The 23368-nt window shown below is 49.9% G+C and overlaps 10 protein-coding genes across 10 annotated transcripts; 6 read left to right on the plus strand and 4 right to left on the minus strand.

Annotated features, from left to right (window-relative positions):
• Positions 1-137: 137 nt before the first annotated feature.
• AFUA_7G01380 (anaphase promoting complex subunit 11) lies at positions 138-589 on the plus strand (the record flags this gene model as incomplete). Its single annotated transcript, XM_741701.1, has 3 exons — positions 138-279; positions 348-379; positions 446-589. The coding sequence occupies 3 exons, from the start codon at positions 138-140 to the stop codon at positions 587-589; spliced, it is 318 nt and encodes a 105-aa protein (XP_746794.1).
• A 325-nt stretch (positions 590-914) lies between these two features.
• AFUA_7G01390 (uncharacterized protein) lies at positions 915-2066 on the plus strand (the record flags this gene model as incomplete). Its single annotated transcript, XM_741700.1, has 1 exon — positions 915-2066. One exon carries the CDS (start codon positions 915-917, stop codon positions 2064-2066), a length of 1152 nt encoding a protein of 383 aa, XP_746793.1.
• Positions 2067-2414: 348 nt separating this feature from the next.
• AFUA_7G01400 (putative kinesin family protein (BimC)) lies at positions 2415-6582 on the minus strand. The gene is made up of 5 exons (XM_741699.2): positions 5956-6582; positions 5250-5893; positions 4144-5194; positions 3640-4092; positions 2415-3591 (listed from the first exon to the last, which is right to left on the minus strand). Exons 1-5 carry the CDS (start codon positions 6403-6405, stop codon positions 2617-2619), a joined length of 3573 nt encoding a protein of 1190 aa, XP_746792.1. The 5' UTR covers positions 6406-6582; the 3' UTR covers positions 2415-2616.
• A 124-nt stretch (positions 6583-6706) lies between these two features.
• Positions 6707-8717, plus strand: AFUA_7G01410 (UPF0183 domain protein). The gene has a single exon (XM_741698.2). The coding sequence runs from the start codon at positions 7254-7256 to the stop codon at positions 8496-8498; it is 1245 nt and encodes a 414-aa protein (XP_746791.1). The 5' UTR covers positions 6707-7253; the 3' UTR covers positions 8499-8717.
• A 191-nt stretch (positions 8718-8908) lies between these two features.
• On the plus strand, positions 8909-11938 carry AFUA_7G01420 (isoleucine--tRNA ligase ISM1; the record flags this gene model as incomplete). Its single annotated transcript, XM_741697.1, has 1 exon — positions 8909-11938. One exon carries the CDS (start codon positions 8909-8911, stop codon positions 11936-11938), a length of 3030 nt encoding a protein of 1009 aa, XP_746790.1.
• A 767-nt stretch (positions 11939-12705) lies between these two features.
• On the plus strand, positions 12706-14095 carry AFUA_7G01430 (opsin family protein; the record flags this gene model as incomplete). Its single annotated transcript, XM_741696.2, has 5 exons — positions 12706-12848; positions 12899-12965; positions 13015-13502; positions 13556-13690; positions 13750-14095. The coding sequence occupies 5 exons, from the start codon at positions 12706-12708 to the stop codon at positions 13829-13831; spliced, it is 915 nt and encodes a 304-aa protein (XP_746789.1). The 3' UTR covers positions 13832-14095.
• A 64-nt stretch (positions 14096-14159) lies between these two features.
• On the minus strand, positions 14160-16155 carry AFUA_7G01440 (uncharacterized protein). Its single transcript, XM_741695.2, has 3 exons — positions 15595-16155; positions 14841-15524; positions 14160-14782 (listed from the first exon to the last, which is right to left on the minus strand). Exons 1-3 carry the CDS (start codon positions 15792-15794, stop codon positions 14275-14277), a joined length of 1392 nt encoding a protein of 463 aa, XP_746788.1. The 5' UTR covers positions 15795-16155; the 3' UTR covers positions 14160-14274.
• Positions 16156-16640: 485 nt separating this feature from the next.
• AFUA_7G01450 (cytochrome P450) lies at positions 16641-19478 on the minus strand. The gene is made up of 4 exons (XM_077805149.1): positions 18335-19478; positions 18231-18265; positions 17345-18169; positions 16641-17296 (listed from the first exon to the last, which is right to left on the minus strand). The coding sequence occupies exons 1-4, from the start codon at positions 18726-18728 to the stop codon at positions 16769-16771; spliced, it is 1782 nt and encodes a 593-aa protein (XP_077661278.1). The 5' UTR covers positions 18729-19478; the 3' UTR covers positions 16641-16768.
• An 85-nt stretch (positions 19479-19563) lies between these two features.
• AFUA_7G01460 (40S ribosomal protein uS5) lies at positions 19564-21725 on the minus strand. Its single transcript, XM_741693.2, has 3 exons — positions 21298-21725; positions 20870-21127; positions 19564-20804 (listed from the first exon to the last, which is right to left on the minus strand). The coding sequence occupies exons 1-3, from the start codon at positions 21559-21561 to the stop codon at positions 20547-20549; spliced, it is 780 nt and encodes a 259-aa protein (XP_746786.1). The 5' UTR covers positions 21562-21725; the 3' UTR covers positions 19564-20546.
• A 132-nt stretch (positions 21726-21857) lies between these two features.
• AFUA_7G01470 (Mpv17/PMP22 family protein) lies at positions 21858-23173 on the plus strand. The gene is made up of 5 exons (XM_077805150.1): positions 21858-22129; positions 22182-22236; positions 22289-22394; positions 22477-22782; positions 22839-23173. Exons 1-5 carry the CDS (start codon positions 22119-22121, stop codon positions 22880-22882), a joined length of 522 nt encoding a protein of 173 aa, XP_077661279.1. The 5' UTR covers positions 21858-22118; the 3' UTR covers positions 22883-23173.
• Positions 23174-23368: the final 195 nt, after the last annotated feature.

Consider the following 23368-nt stretch of genomic DNA (forward strand, 5'->3'; position numbering starts at 1 on the left):
TTGCTTCTCCGCCATGTGAAAAAGGTAAACAACTCCGCGCTTATCGTCGCAACTCCGCTAAGATACCTGCAAACTGTGTATCTTCTTGCCCAGTTGAAGCACAACGTTTGTACAACAAAGAAGACAGTCTCGTCAAGATGAAAGTTACTATCAAGGAATGGAATGCCGTCGCTACCTGGCGCTGGGATATGCCCGAGGACGACGTCTGTGGTATATGCCGTGTTCAATTTGACGGAACATGCCCAACCTGCAAATTTCCGGGAGACGACTGCTCACTTCGTGAGTTATCTTCCTACTCGACTTTGGCGACGGGACATAACGCTCATCTGTAACTCTACATTCTGCAGTACTCGGAAAATGCGGCCACTCTTTCCATATGGTGCGATTGTGGATCATTTTGTCCTCATTCTTTAAAAGCCGCTAACTAGACCACTTTCCGGAACAGCATTGTCTTATGACTTGGATTCAACAGGAGTCTTCGAAAGGATTGTGCCCAATGTGCAGACAAAGTATGTACACTGCTGCTCCTGTTCTGGATGTAATGCTAATGAACTGTACAGAGTTTGAGTGGAAACAGAATGGCGAATGAGAATGGTAATATTGTCTACCTTTTCTTTTTTAAAGCCTTGTGGTTCTACGGCAGACGGAGTGTTAGGAGTTCTGATGTACATGATACCCACGTTATTTCCTTTGTCTTTTTCTTCATGACTGCGAAAGCTGCTCTACCCATATGACGCGTTTTCAATGACAGTGGTTTGCAAGTCACCTGACTTTATCGATAAGGAGTTGACGGCCCCCAAGCCATGTGATGATGATGAGCCATTCCGTAGCTTGAAACAGATCCTCGTTGACCAGGGCAAATCAAACCACCCCAATATCATCCAGAACTCAAGGATGTAGCTGCGCTTCTGGAGATGTCTTTGCCAACACAGACCACAACCCCCTCTCAGTACTCATCCTCTCCTCAACACGCCTCCCGAGGGTTCTCCGGTCCCAAAACATTATCAAGACCGCAGAGCTTTGATCGGCCTCCTACCGCACAACGAATCAGCCACTCCCCGGAACAGCAAACAACCTACGATGTGGCTGGCGATACCTACTCTCTACAACCCGGAGATGATGACCATCATGAAATAAGCTCCGTGCCACACCTCTCATTTCAGCCCTTCTTCACACTCATAGAGGATGCAAACACCTCCGAATACCACCACCCAGCAGTCCACTACATCTTCTCTGACGACGACACAGACATCGTAACGGAAGCAGCTCTACGCGCTCTGGAAATGGAGCCAGACATCTCCCCCGATCTCTCCAAGGGGAAGGCAAAGTCAGGGAACAACCAACTCCCAACGCGGCAGCCGAACGCAGCGGGAAACGGGACTGCCGGTCCGGAAGACGATGAACCCCCCAGCCCAAAGAAGGAGCCCCTCCTGCCCCCTCCTATCCCCGGTGTTCGCGACAACTACATAATCCTCGATATGGAGCTCGCAAATCCTGATGAGGCGAAACACTTCAGCTCAGGTCCGGCCCGCGCTGCCGGCACGGCCGGTATGAGGTCCATATCCACCTCGCCGGCCGCTCAGGGAACTCTCCTGCACCAGCAGTCACCATCTGGGCCACATGGGTTCCCGCAGACCCAGCCTCAACTCAAAGTTGTATCCGCACATAGCCTGACACCAGCATGGCAAGTGCTCAGCACGCAAGTTGTACCGGCACCGACATTCGAGAATAACCCTTCAGGCGAACAACCGTCAATTGGTGGCTTGATGCTCAAGATCCGCGGTACCTCCGGTCTGCCTGTGACTATGTTTGGAAAAGATAGAGATAAGGATAGGGGAAGCCAACGGCTAGAAGATATGATGGAGCAGTTTGGGAAACGCCTAGGCGAGCTCAGGCAGGTTATTGAGGCTGGACAACAGGTTCAGCCTACCCAGGATGCCCTGTTTGGAGGAGAAGAAGTGCTGGGGGGTGTAGATGCCAATGCTGTTTTGGTTCCAAGCCCTCATGAACAAATGGATGGCCATAGCAATACCAAGGCTGAGACACACGACGACAGCAACATCTGAAGTATGTCGCAGGACGGTTTAATATGTTGAAGAAGAAGTGTGGTCGCTCCGTATTATCAGCTTCTCCTGCTAGATGAGTTTATTTTATCGCTGTGATCGACCTCATCTGATACAAATATTTGGGTTGTTGGTTTTATCATGGTCAAGTCCCGGATTTGTAGTTGTTAATATCCTACTTAGAATAGCTTATGTTCGTGATCAAGGTAGCACCAATCAAGCACCGTTTCCCATGGTCAGAACCTGGAAAACCTGGGTATTCGTAGCAATTGATTTTACACGCCACAGGATCCACGCAATTGCTGGGTTGCAAAACAAAAGCGAGTCCAAAGTCCGAGAAATCAACGAAGTACAGAAAAACAGAGACAATGCATGGGTAGCCAAGGTTCTGTACATAAACTATAGATCGAGTTTCCCACCAGATACCAGAAAGTAGAAATTATACCACCGAAACCGGAAACGCCTCCACGACTCATGCAACCAGGGGTATCAGAGCAAGAATGACAGGGCAACAGCTATCTGCACCAGATGCTCATACTACAAGAAGAAAGTTTTAATCGGAGGCATGTTGGCTTCTGAGCCTTCGTCCACGCGATCCGGGCAGAGGAACATTTTCTCTGCCTTCCATCATGCCGGCCATTTTCTTCGTCAGCATCTTCTGGGGAAGCTTGTTATCAGTTACACCAGAGCTGGAGCAGTGTCTTTTGGCGGGCGGGGCGTCAGGTTCCTCAATCTCTGTTGGTTTGTCGGTCGACAGAGATACCCGGCCGTTTGCTGCAATGGAAGACTTGGATTGAGTGGCGGTTGGATCATCATCAGTGTCACATGCTAGTTGTTTTGCGACGATGTTTGCGTCGACTTCCCTAAGACCAGTGTTGGAAGGAGTCGCGGCAGTGGACGGAGGTTGCTGGGCTCCTACCTCGTCCTCAACATCGTGGTAGACGAAGCCTTTTGATGGAGTGCCGCGGGTAGAACTGTCTTGAGAAGTAGCAGAAGCGCTTGGCTCAGCGTTGCTAAATGGCAGGGCCTCAAGTTCCTTGGAGATCCTCATCCTTTTGACCAAGGCATCATGCGACTCGGTTCGAGGCAGGGTCGTTGGATACTCATAATGCCTCTTTTGAGGAGTGATGCCGGTTGGAATATACTCTTGAAGAGGGCGTTCCCGAATGTTAGTGCGAAGCTCCGACAAGGGTTTCTGAACCTCGTCGGACAGAGGTAGCGTCAATTCCTGAAGGCTCTCCATTTGTTGATTTGCGTCCTCCTGCAAACAGGTGATTCGGTCACGAGAACTGGATAGGTGTTCTTCATATGCTGCGTAGGATTGTTGGGTATTGGACGCCATGGTCTGTAGGCTAGTCATGTGGGCGTCGCAGTACTGGCCGTTCTGTGCTCGTGCCTTGGCGACAAAGTCATCCAATGCGCCCATCTGTCTACTCATATCTTTCATCTGGGCATCCACAATCCGGACGGTCTCTTCGTGCACTGACTCGGTGACTTTCTGAATAGATGCGTTGCGTTGATCAAATGTCTGCGAAATCAGTATTGACACATCACTAATTGAGTGATGGTTTCTTACCTCCCAATCATGCTGCATCTTGGTTTTGAGTTCATCTCGAGATGCAATGACATCTTTGGCAAACTGTTCCGACTTGAATACCCATTCATCAACCTGCCGATCATAGTGCGTTGTCGCTTGTTCCAAGGAGTCACCCGAAGACATGATGTCGGTCCGCACACACTCAACTCTGCCCTTCAAACGGCCGAATTGTCTCTGGCGAGATTCTTCAATCAATGACCTGATCTGTGACATGAGGTGATCCCGTTCCGCTTCAGCGTGCGCATGTTCCTCCTCCATGACTTGGGCTAGATGTGCTGAGGCCTTGCGATTCGCCTCAACAGACTGCTGATTAGCCTCCTGAAGTTGTAGGCGAAGTTGATGGATCTCGGCTTTTTGGCTATTGACATGGGCTACCATGTCCTCAAACATGGATTTCAAATCTTTCCCAAGAGCGCTGTACGATGCGTGGAGCTATGTCGGTTAGCACTTGGTACTTGGCCGTAACACGGGAATCCAGCTCACCTGGGCGTGAAACTCTGAAAACTCGCCGATGACCTCTTTCGAGATACGGGCTGCCGCTGCTGACAGACCATTTAAACCCTCTCCGACCCTGCCTTTGACTTCCTCGCGCAGAACCTTAATCTCTTCGAGGACGTTGTTCATCTGATCATGAGAATTGTAAGTCTGAGCCTGAGCCTCACGTAGCGCTTTTTCGAAAGAGAGATTGTAATTGCGAAGTGCTTCTTCAGTTGACTGGAATTGGATCAGTTCACCCTCGACAAAAGTGTTGATCTTCGTGATGAAGTTTTCAGCGAGCTTCGAGTGTCGGTCTAAGAATGACCCGACCCTACTGTCGACCATGCTTGTCACATCAGTAACTTCGTCTACAGAAGTCTCCCATTTCTCTCGATTTGTTGCCTCGAGGCCTGCTTTCCGTTCTAATTTCGCGTGCAACCCTTCCACATCACCAACTGTCTTTTCCAGCGTCAATACCAAATCGGACCCAATATTGCGTAGTTGGGCTTCCGTATCCTGATGGGCTTTGCGTAACATTTCTTCCTCTTCGAGAGTGGCTCTTGTATCCTTCAAAACAATCTCCGTTTTCTCAAGGATGTCGTTGGTCTCGTTCAACGCAGCACGTGTATCCTCATGATCCTTCTTGAGGTTGTTAAAGTTGCTGGTCAACGTGAATAGCTCTTGAACCTTGTTCCGTAGGCTTGACTCCATGGACTCGATCTTGGCTCTTTGTTCCTCGTTGACAATTCTTCGGGATTCGCTCTCCATCGTCATCTGCTCGTAGGCATCGGGTGTCATGTAAACACCGTTCCTATGTCTTGTGGCGATAAGTTCCCCTTTCAACTTCTCAATTTCTAGTGTGAACTCTCGAAGAAGAGTCTTTTTCGCCATATAATTGATCTGAGGTTTATTGCGGATGTTCTTCGCCCTGAATGCGTAGTCCAGCGTGGATATGGTCTCTTCGAGATTGCTACGAGAGGGTGAGATTGTGGCAATTATGCATGTTTTTGTTCGCCCGCCGAGAGAATCTTGCAACAACCGTGTGAGTTTTGATTCTCTGCTTGCAGTTAGCTTCCCCTTCCCCGAAGAGGCCCTGAAGACGTGTCACTTACCTATATGGGATGTGCGGACTTTTATCCACGAGAGCATTGATCACACGGCCAAGAGTGAGCAGAGATTTATTGATCAAACCAGCCTCTGTAGCTCGCTTATTCTCAGCACCGCTGCGCTGGATATTCTCACTACCAGCCAGGTCAACCAGGTTGAGCTTTCCAGAACTGATGTAGTCGTCACCGTTCTCAGTGGTCCGCTTGGTATAGACCGTAATCGTGAAGATCGTGTGGCTTCGAGAGCTAAGGTCGTTGCATTTGGTCGCAGCGACTTGGCGCTTGTGGCTGCCAAGCTGAAGTAGCTTAATACCAGCAGAAGCCGAGTCAATCCACGTTTCTTCCATCCCTTGTACAAGTGTGCTGCCACTGGTGCCCTTTTTCTCGTTCTCGAATATCTTCAACTTTGGGTTTTCCTCGGCTGAAAGCAAATCGCGCAGCTCTTCGTTGTAAAGCTCAATGAAAGAGCATTTTACCGTGCTTTCCGTATCCTCGAGCTTGTGGAACAACGAGTACAAAACACGTGGTATGATACCAGCATTGTCAGAAAGTATCCCAAGAGTGTCTGTCATATCACCTGACATGGTGTACGTTTTGCCCGTTCCTGTCTGCCCGTACGCGAAGATAGTACAGTTGTAGCCCGCGAGCATCTGTTTCCGTTAGCTGGTCGACCTCTTGCTATTTTTCACAAGGTTTGCAGTAAATAGCTGACCTCGTTCACAATTGGAAGAACAACGTCCTCGTATACAGTGACTTGATCAGCCGCAGCTGAAAAGACTTTGTCGAAAGTGTAAGCTTTATTCGAAACTGCATTTGGACCCATTGACAGCTCCACAGTCTTTCCCTTTGCTCCCTCGGTTGATACTACCACGCCGCTGTTTTCCTTAATCTCGCGATCATTACGCCCACGGCAGCGTACAACCACGTGAATACTCGTGTCTTCGTTAATTTCGCGCTCATAATCTCTCTGATTCCTTATCGCAGAGATGCTGGGCGTGTCGCTGGGTGACTTCAGACGAGACGCGTTAGGGACAGAAGCTTTTGCCGGTATCGCCAATGATGTCCTTCTCTCAGTCGCTGACGAGTTCGGGCGCCGTACTGCTTGTCGTGTTCCCGTCCTCCTGGTGGGTAGGCCGGAGGCAGGCCGTTGGGGGCCGGCCATGATGAAAGGTCAACAAGCAAATTATTCCGATAATCCAAAACAAGGAAACAATGACTATTGGAGAGAAGTATGCTAGCAATCTAGCAAGAAAATTGTTCGGTTGGTCGCTGAATGTCGGTAAGTTGTCCCTCTCCGTAGATATCAAAGTAATTAGGCCAACGTTTGTTGTGGCTCGACGGAGACTGAAAAAGGAAAATGTAAACAAACCCGCATGTTGCGCACACGGCGTTATATGGCCCGTGCTCCAGGGGGTCATCCGCCCCTCTCACATGATCCGATGTGGTCATCACCTATCCATCTGCATACATATCTGCGACCCTGTCTACTCTTTATCATCATGTTCTGTCATCTCAGTCATCTCACTCACATCTAAACTGGCATCTCCAGTATTATTTGGTAATTTATCTTACGTTGTCTATCTGTGGAAAAAAGCTCTGTACCCGTCCAAGCGGCTCCCCGCGACTCACATGTATACCTCATGATGAGGATCGGTCCCTGATCGCCATGACCGCCCCAAGAGCTCCCACGCAGGCCCAGATATCTCCTGGGAAGGGACTGGGCTTTATCAGCAAGTTCTCCTCTGTTACTACTTTTCCTTATAGAGCTGACCTTTAATAGCGCTTGGTGCTTCCCTCCACAATGTTTTAACTCGTGTAAAATCACATCCACACCTCTACCCCGCAGTCGATCTTGCCTACTCCTCATCCGATCCCGTGCGGAAGCCAGTCATTCTGCAGCTACCTTCAAATGGCCTTCGCTTGCGATTTGATGGGCCCGATCAAAGGCTACGGCTCATTGAGGTGCTAGACTTCTCGAAAATCACTCTGGTTTACAAAAATCAAGAAGTAATGAAGGCCGTAAAACCACAAGAACAAGCCGTTTCGCAACAAGGTCCTAGTTTTCGTCATATCTACAATCGCCTCTTCGGGCCCTCCTACCCGGGAGAATATACTCCTCCAGGTGACGGTCAATCACCGTATGGGACATATGTGCTCTCGTATCCAGGGATTGCGTTCTCGTTCCCTCTACAGAACTCAGCATGGGCGGAGCAATGTGACTTTGTAGCCCTGCTTTCTTCATCGGCAGCTTTACCAGCAACATCCATGGCTATATTTCAGGGTGCCTCGTGGCCGGAGGCTAGGGATAAATTATTCTCGCGGCAGCCGCAATATCCTCGCTCTCCAGCACTAAGTGGCAAGAACCGTGATCTCGTCTCGGATGAAATTGAAGAGTTCATCGTCTTCGGCGCCGGCAAGATGGAGGTAATCCGCAGATCTAGCCCTCCTACTAGTATTACACTCTCGGAGACGACTCCACAGGATCTTATTGCTGAGTTTGGACCACCTGATGCTATCTATCGGAAGAATGACCGGAGAATTTCCATTCACCGGGCAGCCGGTAATAATACTGCAACAGATACACTGCACATGAGCCCTTCCCCGGGTAGGGGGATCGATGTCACTGACACAGATCAATCTTCGAGCAACAGCGTCACTGATGACTCTGATGAGGAAGTTTCCCCTGTCAATAATATTGACCCTTCGTCGCTCCCTACCGAATGCTTCTTTAATTATTTCCATCACGGTTTCGATGCATTTATCTCGTATCCCACTGTCGTCGGCCCTGCGTTTCCGGGATCTGATTTGGCCGACGCATCGCCTCCACCCCCTTCTTCCCAACTCGTCGTCACTAAGATTATACTGCATGGAAATATTCCAGGCTCATATCCCTTCAACCGGCATCGACGCAGTCGTTGGACGATTAGTCTCAATCCGGCAGGTGATGTCGTGACATCCGAGACCCCGTACGACGTGATTTCCGAGAAGTTGAGGGAGGTCTGGAAAGGATCTTATGCAAGCGCTGCAGAAGAGCGGGCCCTGCAGCGGCCCATGGTGCTGAATCGCGGTTGGGGGGACAGCCCTGAGAGTAGTGTCGAGTTCCTCGGTGGCTGGGAGGAAACTACTGCCAGAGAACACCGAAACGGTCACGATGGTCACGATGGGGGCTTGGGTAATACAGAACTATTCGGCTTCCCCGGATTACTATTCGAAGTGATGAAGAATGGTGCTGTCAGCTGCTTGACCGTATATTGATTGCTAGTTGGGATGGTATAGACCGGAGTCTGGAGTTCTCCTATCAAGTCGGACATCATGAGTCACGACATATGAGTCACGACGTTGCCAATTAGATGATATCTTAATATCTCTTCCAATAGGATTACCTTTGTAACTGAAAACGATGGTCTTCTCCCAAAAATATTCGTCATATCGGTAAATATGCAAAGGGTCGACATAGTAGGGTGTACCGTGTAGATATAGTATATTAACTTTGGAATGCCAGGCACTAGAAAAGCTCTAGTGTTATCTCCGATTGGCCCCGAATCTGTAGAGGATCAGCCCCCATAATTATTTTCCATCCGTCTCCGCTCTTAACTTCAACCCAAATCTCCAACAGAACCAACTTCAACCTCACCTCCGAGGCGGGATTATGCTTCAGCGGTAGTATGCCGGAATTGCCGCGGTCGCTCACTCGGTCCTGGTCGTCGACGCTGAAACTCCCCAAGTCAACATTCCCCGCACGCGTGACGCCGGCCGACCAGACAAAATACCTACAGCGATGCACCGACGAGCTCTACGCCTGGCAGCGCCGTGAAAGGCCCGCCGACCGTCCATTTGTATTGCACGATGGACCACCCTACGCAAATGGCGACCTTCACATTGGACATGCTCTCAACAAGATATTGAAGGACATAATCTGCCGAGTGCAGCTGGCTAAAGGGAAGCGCGTTCGGTATGTGCCCGGATGGGATTGCCATGGATTACCCATCGAGCTCAAGGCGCTGGATCTTCAGAAAGAGCTTGGAAACACCGGGGGATCTATCGGTGCTGCTGCTATTCGAAGAGCTGCACGCAAGCTGGCAGGGCGGACGGTCAAAGAACAGATGAAAGGCTTCCGAAGCTTTGGCGTGATGGCCGACTGGGACGGCCATTGGAAGACTATGGACAAGGAATTCGAGAAAAGACAACTTGGTGTCTTTCGGGAGATGGTGGATAAGGGATTGATCTATAGAAGGTTCAAACCTGTCTACTGGTCGCCGTCTACCGGGACAGCGCTTGCGGAAGCCGAATTGGAATACAAAGACGATCATGTTTCCACCGCTGCCCTGGTCAGATTTCCTCTCGTCTCAGTTCCACCACAATTGGCTCAAGACCCTCTGGTACAGCTTAAAGACCTCAGTGCCGTTATTTGGACTACGACGCCTTGGACACTTCCCGCCAACGCCGTGATTGCTGTTCACGGATCCTTGGATTATATGATCGTTCAATCGGATACTCATGGGCAGCTTCTTATCGCTCAATCGCGGCTTGAGTACCTGGAACATATGTTGAAGGAGGATCTGACCGTTATCATTCCGTCTATTCGTGGCTCGGAGCTAGCAGACCAGACAAAGTATCGACCGCTTTTCAAGTCAGCCGACGCGGAACCGCAGCCGATCATAGCTGCGGACTTTGTCACTGCCGACTCGGGTTCAGGGCTTGTGCATTGCGCTCCTGGTCATGGTATGGACGACTATGAAGCTTGTGTTCCTCGCGGCATTCCTGCGTTTGCTCCCGTTGATGACCATGGTAGATTCACCGACAAGGCCATGCCCAGTGATCCAACGAGGCTGAGTGGGAAAAGTGTCCTGGGAGAAGGGACTGTCGCTGTGCTCGAGTACATTGAGTCGCAAGGCTACCTACTGGCAAAACATGAGTACGAGCATAAGTATCCGTACGATTGGAGGTCCAAGCTTCCAATCATCATTCGAGCAACTGAACAATGGTTTGCGGATGTAGCAGACATCCGTGACAGCGCTGTAAAGGCTTTGGAGGATGTCAGATTCGTCCCCAGTTCTGGAAAGCAACGCCTGGAGAACTTTGTGAAGAACCGTAGCGAATGGTGCATTTCACGCCAACGTGCCTGGGGTGTCCCAATTCCTGCCCTTTATAATCGGGCCACAGGCGATGCTGTGCTCACCCGGGACAGCGTCTCGCACATCATGTCTGTGATCGACGAACGAGGCATTGATGCATGGTGGACTGACGATATGAATGACCCTGCTTGGATTCCGCCCACACTGCGAGAAGAGTCCGCTTCCGGCTACAGGCGCGGCACTGACACCATGGATGTGTGGTTTGATAGCGGTACAAGCTGGACAGAGATTGACACCCCTCCTCGTGATGGATGTCCAGCGGATGTTTACCTCGAAGGCACTGACCAGCACCGCGGCTGGTTCCAGTCCGGACTTCTCACATACATTTCTCATCAGCTTGCTTCAGGGCAGACTGCTACTCCTCGAGCGCCATTCAAGAACCTTGTCACCCATGGGTTTACTCTCGACGAAGAAGGACGCAAGATGAGTAAGTCCATTGGGAACGTGATCCACCCACAGTCGATCATGGACGGAACCCTTCTACCCCCCCTTAAGCCGAGGAAAGGCAAAGGGAAGCAACAAAACAAAGAGCTAGTATACGATGCTCTGGGGCCTGATGCGCTTCGAATGTGGGTTGCAAGCAGCGACTACACACGGGACGTTGTGATAGGAAAACAAGTGCTTCAGACCGTCAACACCAGCTTGCACAAATTCCGTGTGACATTCAAGCTCCTTCTGGGTGCTCTGTCCGACTTCCGGCCACAGGACCAACTTCCGTACAGTCAGTTGCAGCAGGTGGACCGCATGGCACTTTTGCACCTGTCCGAGATGGTCCTCACCTGTCAAAAAGCATGCGAAAATTTCGAGTTCTACAAGGCTGTAAACGCAATGAACCGGTGGGCTAATCTTCAATTTTCGGCCTTCTACATGGAGGCGATCAAGGACCGTCTCTACACCTATGGGGAGAGCAGCACCAGCAGACGCGCCGCTCAGACGACCCTGTTCCACATCTATAACTACCTTCAGGAAATACTGGCTCCTATCACGCCCTTACTTGTGGAAGAGACCTGGGAACATACCCCCGAAGCCATCAAGCTGCAATGTGAGCATCCCTTGAAGCGTGTAGCCTCGACGCCGCCTATCGACTGGTTGGACCAGTCTCTCGAGGCTGATTATCAGGAAATCGTAGGGGTGAGTTCTGTCATCAAGGCTCTGCAAGAGCAAGCGAGAGGCAAGAAGCAACTAGGCTCTTCTCTCCAGTCATTCGTTCATATCGTGTTACCTGAGGGCAATTCGACAGAGTCCGCCTTGCAACGCAATCTGTCAGAGCTCAATGACATGTTCGTTGTCTCTTCAGTGACACTCGGCGCGCACGGAGAGCCGGTCCCGGCTGCCGTTCTTGACGCAGAGTGGCAGTACAGCGACGCGTATGAACTTCCCAGCGGAGGGAAGGGAACTGTGTACATCTACACGCCACAAGCGGATAAGTGTCCTCGTTGCTGGCGATATGTTGTCCCAGAACCTCACGTTGATGGTAGAGTGTGCAATCGTTGTGAGGATGTTGTGCGAGACCTTGATGCGTCAACACCTGGCGAGACTGTTACTAATGGCACTGTCTGATTCCTTTCCTGATCCGTCCTCTGATTCTTATTCGACCATCGGCTCTTGGTCGAGTCTAGAGATCCATGTTCTATTTGTTCCCCCAGCTTGATTATGTACAGTAACCCCCTCCATTCTGGTTCCGAATTTAGGTAGTACTACAACGGATGTGGACCCCGCATCACGTCAGGGATTGAAATGAAACCTAGCCTACGAGAATTATGCGATGGCATCTTGATGTCCTTGGTTACAGAACGCAGGGATGTTCTTGAGAGGATGTAAGGCAGCAGTGGTATGATGCCGTCTTCTTCGCCGTGGCAAAGATTTTTGGGAAGTCCTAGCTCAGGTGACCAGAAGCTCATATTGATCCAACATCCAGCTGCTTGCGGCCTGCATCCGCTCTAGAACCTTGGCGATTATAGGTGCCGATGAGTGTTATTGGCTGTGGAATGTTTTGCTGTACGAGTAGAAATAACTTCCCAGTTTTGATGACGCCACCATCGAGGTCAGCATGACGATAGCTCTTCGCAGCCCGCAAATCAATTCCCCCCGAGTATGAGTCCAGGCAATATGACGACAATTGTGCCACGAAAGCTTCCTCTTTTAAATTGATGTTGGCGGGGATGAATCTCGTTTTGACGTGTCGATCATCGAACTTGGTTCTCCAGTGCCCGATCAGATCAGCTATTGATCATTCTTCCCTGGAGCTATAAAGAGCAGAACAGTCAAAATTCCTGACACTAACGAACACATTTGGAGGGCAACACAGCGGAATTACACCATTCAAGATGTTCGACTCGATGTTGTCTCAAACGAAGCGCCCTTTTCCCTTGCCTACTTCGACCTCGTCAGTAGGTCCAGTACCTACCGTTATTCCCGGGGATACCCCCATTTTCCAGGAACTCGGAACGACGGGCAAGCGGACATTATGGTATGCATATTTTTGACGTGATTCACCAAAAGCGTGGCTGATAGGTTCAGGGTGGTTACGGTTCTCATGGGACTCTCGTCACTGGTATTCTACACGCTTAGTGCTCGGGTGCCGTTGGTACGTACTAAAACTGTCGTACTCATGGATTGAGACTCATACATCGCAGTCAAAGCGCGTCTTCCACACATTGGTCTCCATCATGACCACCGTCTCATTCATCGTCTACCTTGCCCTCGCAACGGGAAGCGGCATGGCCTGGAAACACGACTCTCTGAAGCATACCCACAAGCATGTCCCCGATACCACGCAGGATTACTTCCGCCAGGTAATGTGGCTGCGCTACCTCAACTGGTTCGTGACCGAGCCACTCAGCCTCATCAACCTGGCGTTGGTATCGGGTCTTCCTGGCGCGCATCTGCTCGTCGCCATTGCTGCTGATTATGTTATGTTAGGTTCCGGACTGCTTGGCACCTTCGTGGGGCATACGTCGCGCAGATGGGTCTGGTTCACCGTCAGCGCTCTGGGGTACCTCACTACGGTTTACCATGTTGCAATCAATGGAGGCAAGGCGGCCAATAACAAGGATGCACAGACTAGACGGTTCTTTGCGTCTTTGTCTGGTGTGACTTTGGTTGTCAAAGTGCTGTACCCAATGTACGTGACCGCCCTCTTCAGACAACGCGGAAGTGAGTAGCTGACGAATCTAGTGCTCTCGCGGCCGGTTCCCTGGCTTTGAAGATGAATGTCGATACCGAGACGGTTGTCTTCGCCATCTATGACATCTTCACTCAGGGCTTACTCGGGTACTGGTTGATCCTGGCACACGACAGCGCTAATGGATTGTAAGTATATCTTGTGCATGACGCTCCTACTTGATATATGTTAAACTAATACTTCTCAGATCTCTCTACGTTGACGGATTCTGGTCTAATGGCATCGGAAACGAAGGAGCTATTCGGATCAGCGAGGAGGATGGAGCGTGAGCTTGATGCTTCGTGAATCGCCTGAACCACGGGTTCAGCAGCAGTTGCACGGAAGTGCGATGAATGCTATTATGAAGGCCCTCCTATTGAGAGCAGGTGAGGCGGACTGAGTCTCTGAGAACACACACAATAGCGTGTGCTCCTCTCTTGATGAGTTGCTATTCTATGCGCGAATGTACGAGTTGGTTCAAATGTTACCTAGCTTTGATGATCCTAAAGGATGTATAATACGTTTTGATAGGTCGAACAGATCGGTTCTTTAGTTTCGCATTTGGAGTACTTGCTGCTCAGATACAGATCCCCCAACGACAGCTGCCTAAGCTCTCTGCTGATTAATTCAATAATTATAGCAGCTTCAGCCATCGACGTTCACGCTACTATGATCTAGAACCAGACTAAGACTATAGCCTTGGGAAAGGGTAGATGGTAGAGGATACCGTTTCCTAATGATGATTAACCATTCTTCCCTGATACATTTCACCATCTGTCTCGCGTTTCTTCACAGAAGTCTTCCTCCAGAACAGATTCCGTAGAGGAGGCTGCTTAAGGCTCTCAGAACCACGGAACGGCATTTCTCCAACTTTCTTTCTGCCCTTTAGCTCGATAACCTTCAACTCCCTGAGCGGGTCGATCCTGCGAGCGGGCACCGGCTCCGTCGACACATCAAGCGGGTAGTGGATCGCCACCTTCCTCATCGGCCAGGGCAGGTAGAAGCCGGCATCAACGCAAAAATCCTTGAAGTTTATGCATTTGAGATGCTTCGGGTCGAACCAGTGGATGAAGGGGTCAGCATCGACTACGAAGCCGGTCAGGGTCAGCGTCTTGATGGAGAGGCGATTCAGCGTACGGCCCATGACCATGGCGCGGACTTTGGCTTTCTCAATGGCGGTCTTGTCGAGGTACTCGCCTGCTCCGATTTTGGGGTCAAGAGTTCCATCGCCTGCATGGCCGCTGTTGAAGCATCTTAGCTTGTATCCTGCTTTATCACTCCTGGATCAATCAAACTTACTAGTAGACTGGCTCGCTGTGATGTGCTTCATCGAGCCTCCAGCCGCCCTTGATATAGGGCCATCTCTTACTTGCACTACGGCGGATCCTAGGCTCAAGCGCCATTCCCAGCTCTAGCTCCTCGAGCTCGGTATTGAGCCAGGCAGCCTGCCAGATATACCTCTGGTACGACTGCATCATCCCCGTGATTTTCAGCGTGCGCAGGTTGCGAAACTGGCAAAGTGGAGCCATTTCTTCAATTTTGAGCATGCCCTCCTCGACGTCTTGACCCTCTTTGACGGGCCAGAAGACGTCAATTCCTAATGCGGTCAGGTCCTTCGGGAGGTGGTTCCAGGTTGCTCCGCCGCGGAAGTATATGAGAGGTCTTGCTGGTGTGCCTGGCTCCTGGGGGATCGGGGTAGCCAGAACGGACTCGATCTTCTCGTTCCTCTTGCTACTTGCCATATTGAAGGGGTTGCGGAAGCGGCGACGGCGGGTTTCTGACGAGATACTCGGGGCTCGAGTTGGGGAGCGAGACTGAGAGCGTGAGCGCGAGCTTTTGCCCAGGTCGAAGAAACGGCTTTGAGAGAATGAACTTCGAGCGTTGGAAAACGAGTTGAGATTCAACACGTCGCTCATGCTAAAGTGACGGCGTTGCTTCTTTTCGACCTCTACTTCCTTCGAAACGTCCTCGATAGGCGGGCGTCTTGCGGGAGTCAGGTTGAAAGGAAAACTCAATTGTAAATGTAAAGCTGAACTGCGATCTAGATTATTACGTTGACAACACATGAGCATTCATTGTTAGGACGAAGGTTGCGGTAATGGGGCAGGTATAGGCAAGAAGGAGAAGGAGCTTACTGGCTTCGATGCTGTCGTTGATGGGCTGGTTGAACCGCTCTGCGTCTTTCCAGAAAGCTTCCCCGAGGAGTGTTGCTTTCCAGTGCGAAGGGAAGTCTTCGGTTCTGTTTGTTTCCATTCCAGCAGTGAGATGTGCTCATCAAGTCTTGGTCTCGAGGGTTATCCAAGGTCAGATGAGTCTTGGGATGGAAAGCGATCAGATAGATGGCACAATCCAAGGAAGGCTGGAAGTGAGATTTGTTGTACTGGCAAGTTGGGGGAGAAGGACAGAATCAAAAACAGCTCCTGACCTTGATCAGTGCTCCTGTGAAGCGCGCTATGGCTGGTAGTGAATATCATTACTGTTGTGTGTGAGGGTAATAGCAGACCCTTCTGCCATACCCAAAACATGGATTATCGGTAGACTTTCACAAGAATGAACATAGTATCGTATACAAAGCCTTGTCCGATGTTGTCTTTCAAGCGTCTCAAATCTCGGCCCAAAGTCTCATATTTCCTAGAGGGCTCTGTTTGGGCCTATGTTTCCATCTGTTGAGTACTAATGCTGAGATGCGTGCTGCGGAATGACGGACTGTTAGATTCTATTAGCTCAATTCTTGCCGAGTGCTGACACTGCTGAAGAGAGAGCCTGTTCGGGTTTGTTTTGCACCTCTTCTGATGGATATACTCCTGTGCTGGGGGTAGTGGCTACGGAGCTTACTGACGCATAAAGAAAGCCCCTTCTTTCAACCCTGTGCCTATCATTTGAGTTTAATTTTCGGTGAGCTGATTTGAGATTGCGCTGTCAGAAATTGTCGTATCTAGTATGATATAACCTTATGAGACTGCTGGGTTATAGGATGCATACTGAAAGTCTTACAGGGGAAGGCTCACTAGGCTGAATAGATCCATAATAGAAACTCTGTTCCAAGGTGAGCAGGTTAGCTTACCCTTTGATCAGCTTCAATATCGTCTGTCAATCCTTAGCTGCTTGCTCCCGTGCCCGTCTCGATATCCTAACTTTGAAGTCAAGTGCGGTCCAGGATGATTGACATTGATAGTAATATCTCCCTATCTGTATGGTACCCTTCAGATTGTTCTCATCGACCAACGCTAGTCCTTTCTCCTCTGAAACCGTATTGGAACATCCTCTCTCATCGATAGTGTCAGCACTGAGGTGCTCTCTCTTAACACTCTTTCCGCATCATTACGGCCCTCTGGGCTGTCATCTGCTAATTCGACCTTATAATTCCGGGAAAGAGCTGACAACGCGGCAATGAATTCGACTTGGGCAAATTTCTTTCCCAGACAAGCCCGAAACCCATCGCTGAAAGGAATGAATGCCCCCCTTACCGGTTTGTGAACGGTAGGAAATTCTAGACCAGGTCCAGCAAGTCCTTGTGTCGACGCATTCTTTGCGAGAAAGCTGTTCTGGTTTCTTGCATCCCATCTTTGAGGATAGAATATTGCAACATCTGGGCCCCAGTATTGTTCTGAATAGTGGAGGCAATTTGTGTTGAGATTAATGTTGACTCGCGGCGGGAGGACGTACTGCTTGCCTTGATAGGTGAGGGGGCTTGGGGTTTCGGATGTGCTTTTAGGTACCGTCACTACAGGGGGGTAGAGGCGGAGGACCTCAAGCTGTGTTTATGTCAGAATAGTGTGCAGAATGACTATGATGGGACAAACCATCACGCATAATGGTGTAATCAGCTTAGGGAACATGCGGTGATAATCCCATTGAGCAACGTCTTTGGGTTCACCGTGGGCCGCCTCAAGAACACCTTCGTATAACCAGTCTTGAACGTCCTGATGTAATGCTAAGAGTAGCAGAGTAAATCGCAAAGAGGTTGCCGTGGTTTCATGTCCTGCAATGGTGAAAATATGCATATTCCCAATGATTTCCAAATCGGTAAGTCCAATGCCTTTTGAGCTCCCACTTGCTGCCTCTTTGTTTCTGGACATTAATAGTCCTTGGACCAAGTTTTGACTGTTGTCAGGCTTGTCAGCTGTCTTCTCAGCTTTCCCCATGCTGATCAATTTCCGCAAATAAGCCTCTAAGTCCCTATGGGCTTCAAAGTCCGATTTAAGCCATGGCATCAATGCTCTGGGAATCCATTTTGGTATGACCATAGTTGCTAAAACCACTGTCATAATCCTTAGGTTCATGTACGCCACCGCAGATCGGAAGGTGAAGCTGAACCCCTCTGGAGGCTTTTCTGTATCTTTGAAGACGTCATTGGGGTCGTTGGTCGACTCTTGTGGTAATTGCTTGAAGGGAAGTTTTACGCCGAAGCCAGCACCACAGAGGACATTCAAACTGAATTTTAGGAGGTCTCCCCTCGTACTTGCTACAACGAACCCGTGCAGCTTCTCTGATGTGCCAGCTACCTGCCAGTGATGGAGCATCTCTGTCATCTGACGGATAGACTCTTCCCAGACAAGTGCACTATTCTTCTCGTTGAAGGTTGGTGCTGTGTGACGCCTGTGATGCGCCCAAGCTTGGTCTTCACACTACTCCAAGTCAGCCAGCGGTTAGGGCCGCAAAGACATAGTCCAAGAATGTTGCTCCTACCGTGAGTAGATTTGGTCCGTACAGATTGAGAAGCTCTGTCTGCAAAGTTAATTCCTGTCCCGAAAACCGATAACTACAGGCTATTGGTTGCCAGAAGAGCTTACCATATTGCCAAATCGGCTTGGGGAAGCTTTGACGTGCATTGCATATCTGTGTGACGAGGGAAGCATCGGCAATATGGCAAACTATATTCTCCGCTGTGACGACCATATACATTTTCCCTAGCTTTTTTGCACGTCGATCTTTAACGGTCCATCGATAATCATAGGTTTCGTCGTTTATGATATCGGCCAGCCAGCCAGGGAGCCAGTGGTTGATGATATACGGCAGCCATCTAATACTGAGCAGTATTTTCACCTGCAAACTATTCCCAGCAAATGGCAACACGGTGTATGGAAGCCCTGTGCGCTGAGCTAGGCGGATGTTGTTGAAAAGACGACGAAAATAGTCGAAAGCATACAGACCTGCGAGGCCCAGTAGAACTGACGACCAGATCATGGTAGGCAGGGTAGAGCCTTTGCAGCTGAAGAATACAGGGCAGCATACGGGTACTTGTATAATGTTTAAAATTGGAATGTAGGAGCTCCCAGAAAGAAAAGATGAGGAAATATGGGCTGAAGTGCCCCGCTCGAAGTTGCCAACCTGGGAGATGCATGGCTATCACAGCAGTCACGTTCGAGCATCTCTATTGGACAGATCTGGAATGCCAAGTTGTTGATGGACGACAGGCTGATGAAGATATGAAGCGATTAGTATTCTAGGTCCTAGAGGAATGGAACGCTTGCAGCAGCGTCTCTTCCTCCATGATGAGGCGATTTGCAAGCGCCACATTCGGGTCGGGCAGACAGGGGTATCTCCGTTCACAGGGGCATCCGTCTCAACAAGAAACTCTCAGGGGTCCCTTCTGAACCAGGGGCATGCTCTTATGACACAGTACTACTGCGATAAATGACTCTCTCGAGGATTGTCTGTCAGCCGTCGTTGTATGGTAATTTGGGGGTTGCTTGATCCGCAGCGCGAAATAGACAATGCGAGACACGGCGAGTCAGATTGTACTTGATCCTTGCCCCATGCGGTCCTTCTACTATTACAGAGAGCTGTGGCACAACTAGTTGTAAGCCAGAGAAGATGCTTTGGCTAGTTGATGTTCAGCTTCTGTCGTAACCTCGTCTCGGTCATGGGAGTCAAGACCGTTAGTCTCAATCAGATGGTCAACAGCCGCGCGCGCAAACCCTGAGAGAATCCCCATGGCCTCACCGTATGTAGCGGGCTGATCTATAGTTATATTAGTATACCTGCGACAGACTAATCTACATCTTTACTATAATGAGGCATGGTGCTGTGACAGGATATGACAAACCATTTCTATCAATGGGCTGCTCATAACATCTGGAAGCCTCATAGGAAGCAGCAGCAGCAACCGCCTTCCGGTCTTTTTGACCTTCGGCTTCACCGTACAGTTGTTCGTAGGCCTGTGTTTGCTCACTGCCAGGGACTGGAAAAGTAGCAAAATCGATTCAGAAGGCTTTTCGATGGGCAGAAGAGAAGGGCATGGTAACGACGATTTCCTAGCCTGTGCGGAGTATAGGCCGATCTTTCAGAGGCCTGGGCCGGTCAAGGATGAGGACCATGGAGATATATATCTTCAGTCAAACCAAAAAAGCGACCCCACCACGACTCTCTTCCTTACAACTTCGAGCTGTCAAGCCAAATATGCAAGTGTACCCCTCAGGCTATCGCATTCATTAGAAAACAAGCAGAAGAGGGTGACCCAATACTTCACCTGCATGGCTTGCTATTATATCACTCTACAGAACATGATACGTGGAGCGTCTAGTTTCTGGGATCAATATCGGTCCACATCTGAAAGCAGGTAGCGTGGTGTGAGAAGTCTAGATGCTCGCAGTTGCAGCATTTCCACGTGCTACCGTGCTGCCTTGGATTCTCGAGACAATTTACGATCATGGGGAGCCCTTGTTGCCAAGTAGGTGTGCTTCGGATCTCAAAACCAACGATCTTGATCCCCACTACTAGCATGAGGCGGTGATGCAGCACTTATGATACCTCATGTTTGCTCACAGAAAGAAGCTAGTAGTCATGACTGGCGAATGGGTAGCTTTATTGACTCCACGCTATTTTGCTTTTGTTTTCCCTTCCCGTGATAAATACATCCATCGACACCATAAGTAGCGTAGCCGAGCGTGATCGAAATCAAGTCCTGTCTAGCATCCCCGTTCTTCCAGCCAAGAAAGAAAAAGTTGGAACCCGTAGGAAAATAAAAACAGTCATGCAAATTTATCCCGTCACAGCACTAGATTAGTACTTCTTGCCCTGGCGCAGAACATCACTGAACTCCTCCAGAGGGCTCCGGATGAGCTTAGTCTCCTTCCACAGGTTGGGAGTGAGGAAGCCGTAGGTGTTAACGACGGCAAGGAAGGTAGCCTTGAGGGTGTTCTCGAGGGTCTTGGTGGAACCGGAGGACGAGGTGTAGGCGTCTTGGACACCGGCAAGCTGGAGGAGACGCTTGACAGCGGGGGAGGCAACGAGACCGGTACCACGGGGGGCGGGGATAAGCTATTTTCGCGGTTAGACTTGTGATATTCTGCAATACGCAACTATCGCGTTCGATCATAACGTACTCTGACGGAAACGGAACCACACTTGGCGCTCTGCTTGACGGGCAGAGAGTGAGGCTCACCGAGGTTGGTACCCCAGTAACCTCTCCGGACGGGCAGAACGCTGAGCTTGGCAATGATGATAGCAGCACGGATGGCGGTAGCGACTTCCTTGGAGGTCTTGATACCGAGACCAATGTGACCCTCGGAGTCACCGATGACAACAACGGCCTTGAAACGGGTACGCTGACCAGCACGGGTCTGCTTCTGGACGGGCTTGATCTATAAGTTTCATAACCGTCAGCAACTGCTAATCACGCCCCAGTATACAGCGAATATTCGCCCAATCCATCCAATTTGACAACCCCGTTTCATTTTCCCATAGTCCACGAGTTTATCGTGAACAATTGCTCCCTAGAGGATATTCGCAGATGAAATTGTTCGTTTCGTACCTTCATGACCTCATCCTTGAGCTTAGGCAGGAAGAAGTCGACAATCTGGTACTCCTTGACGGGCAGAGAGTGCAGGTAGATCTGCTCCATGCTGGTGATCTTGCCGGCCTTGACGAGACGGCCGAGCTTGGTGACGGGCTGCCATTCCTTCTCCTGCTCCTTTCCGCCGCCGCGACGACCACGACGGCCACGGCCACGGCCACGGTCACCACCACGGTCACCGCGCGAGCCAAATCCTCCACGTCCACGGGGAGCGTCAGCCATTTTGTATGTTGATGGCGATTGAAAATGAACCGGGGGGAGAGGTGTAACGGACGGGAGGTGTCGTTCGGGAGGGGTTGTCGACGTCGAGGTTGACTTTGCTCGCTATCCACAGCTGTTTTGGGCCCTATGGAAATTTCGCTGGCGGGTGTGCTAAGCGAGCCAGCAAGCCCTACGAGCGGTAACCCTATGCCCTAGCGGGTAGTCCCAATACGGTAAGCCGATGAGACCCGCATCATGTGACGGGTGGACTCTTCCCTTTATCATGTTTATACTCTTAAGTTTTTTTCTCCAATAGTTTGCGGGCCTGGCGCTGATTTGTCCATGTTTTCCTCTTTGAACATGTGCTATTACTAAATCTCCCGTGGGCTCCATTCTTTTTCTTATCGGTGAGAGTCTCGATACTTATCATCGGCTCCCCATGTTTTTATTTTTCTTGGAGTTCGCGTTGTCGTCTTCTTCTTCTTCTTCTCCTTTTGAGAAAGGATCTTTCATTCTGAAATCCTTTCTAAACCCCGTCGGTATCAATTGTATTCCCAAATAACACCTTAACGTCAGAAATGTTGCGGTGGTACGTCGACATGTGATTGCCGTTCAATTGATAGAGCTAAGATCTCTTCTAGGTATCAAACCAAGTTGGCTAAGCAGCCCATCCTCACAGCCAGCGTAACAAGTGCTGTATGATTCCTCCCTGCGACGCTCGAAATGATTTCGGTTGACACAAGAATAGGTGCTTTTTGGTTGCGGAGATATTTTGGCGCAGCAAGCTGTTGATCGCAAAGGCTTCGATAAGCATGACTTGGCAAGAACTGGACGAATGGCTCTGTATGGAGGAGGTGAGTTCTTGGATACGAAATACGAACACTCGTCTTCCTCGAGTGTAGGTCGCGAGGGTCTGACGCTAATAAGAATATCTAGCGATCTTTGGACCGGCCGCGACCACATGGTTCGCCTTCCTTCAACGAAACGTCGTTCTGAAGAGTCATAAAGCCACGATAATTGCACGCGTTGTCGCAGACCAAGGCCTCTTTACCCCTACTCACCTGACCTGTTTCCTGACATCAATGGCAATCATGGAAGGCACGGACCCCATCGAGAAATGGCGTACCAGCTTTCTTCCCAGTTACAAGGCGAACCTCACTATCTGGCCTCTAGTTCAGGGCGTCAACTTCTCAATTGTGCCTCTAGAGTATCGGGTCTTGGTAGTCAACGTGGTCAGCTTAGGTGAATTGTGTCCAGCTCATCGTCTCGCTTTCACTCCGCTAACACGTCTGGATCAGGCTGGAACTGCATATTGAGTTTGATCAATAGCGGCGAGAAATAATGTCCTTACGGTTTGGAGCATTGCGCGTCAGGATACCCCTTTTTGTACAACTAACATTTATCTTTTGGTCGGTGTCTTTTTTTCTTGCTGGTTTGATAGAGGGTTCGTTTCACTCATTGTATAGGCGCAGTGCTTTCGATTTTCCTCGGCACAAGCGCAGCAATAACTACTTGTTAATCTTACAGTGCTTGGATTATGAGACTGGCCGTTTCCAGTTTTAACGATTCATCATACCGGTCTTTCACAAGGTCATAGGAGATTCTACGAATTTCATGCATATGTTACCTTAGATTTGGTTCGCTTTCACCTTAGAATAGAATGAGTATATCTGTATGAGATCAATATCTAACTTCACTAAGGTATCACTTGAAGATCGTCATTGTCCTGAAAAGAAAGATGGGTATTCTTACAACCAACTCTTTGTTAGGGTTCAGTCTGGGCGGCAGCCTATGAAAGGCCTAGAAAGGGGCCGAGTCCCAAAAGGGT

Source organism: Aspergillus fumigatus, chromosome 7 (assembly GCF_000002655.1).
Source record: "Aspergillus fumigatus Af293 chromosome 7, whole genome shotgun sequence".
In the NCBI taxonomy this organism is placed as follows: Eukaryota; Fungi; Ascomycota; class Eurotiomycetes; order Eurotiales; family Aspergillaceae; genus Aspergillus; species Aspergillus fumigatus.

Coding starts and splice junctions, on each gene's coding strand:
- AFUA_7G01400 (XM_741699.2), bottom strand. CDS start 6,405: ATGGCCGGCCCCCAACGGCCTGCCTCCGGCCTACCCACCAGGAGGACG. Junction 5,195..5,249: donor AGTCCGCACATCCCATATAG/GTAAGTGACACG, acceptor AACTGCAAGCAG/AGAATCAAAACTCACACGGT. Junction 4,093..4,143: donor TTTCAGAGTTTCACGCCCAG/GTGAGCTGGATT, acceptor TAACCGACATAG/CTCCACGCATCGTACAGCGC.
- AFUA_7G01410 (XM_741698.2), top strand. CDS start 7,254: ATGAAGGCCGTAAAACCACAAGAACAAGCCGTTTCGCAACAAGGTCCT.
- AFUA_7G01440 (XM_741695.2), bottom strand. CDS start 15,794: ATGGAAACAAACAGAACCGAAGACTTCCCTTCGCACTGGAAAGCAACA. Junction 15,525..15,594: donor AATGCTCATGTGTTGTCAAC/GTAATAATCTAG, acceptor GACTCCCGCAAG/ACGCCCGCCTATCGAGGACG. Junction 14,783..14,840: donor CACAGCGAGCCAGTCTACTA/GTAAGTTTGATT, acceptor ATGCTTCAACAG/CGGCCATGCAGGCGATGGAA.
- AFUA_7G01450 (XM_077805149.1), bottom strand. CDS start 18,728: ATGATCTGGTCGTCAGTTCTACTGGGCCTCGCAGGTCTGTATGCTTTC. Junction 18,170..18,230: donor ACGGACCAAATCTACTCACG/GTAGGAGCAACA, acceptor GACTTGGAGTAG/TGTGAAGACCAAGCTTGGGC. Junction 17,297..17,344: donor TTACACCATTATGCGTGATG/GTTTGTCCCATC, acceptor ACATAAACACAG/CTTGAGGTCCTCCGCCTCTA.
- AFUA_7G01460 (XM_741693.2), bottom strand. CDS start 21,561: ATGGCTGACGCTCCCCGTGGACGTGGAGGATTTGGCTCGCGCGGTGAC. Junction 21,128..21,297: donor TCAAGGATGAGGTCATGAAG/GTACGAAACGAA, acceptor TGAAACTTATAG/ATCAAGCCCGTCCAGAAGCA. Junction 20,805..20,869: donor GTGGTTCCGTTTCCGTCAGA/GTACGTTATGAT, acceptor CCGCGAAAATAG/CTTATCCCCGCCCCCCGTGG.
- AFUA_7G01470 (XM_077805150.1), top strand. Junction 22,395..22,476: donor AATGGCTCTGTATGGAGGAG/GTGAGTTCTTGG, acceptor AAGAATATCTAG/CGATCTTTGGACCGGCCGCG. Junction 22,783..22,838: donor AGTCAACGTGGTCAGCTTAG/GTGAATTGTGTC, acceptor CGTCTGGATCAG/GCTGGAACTGCATATTGAGT.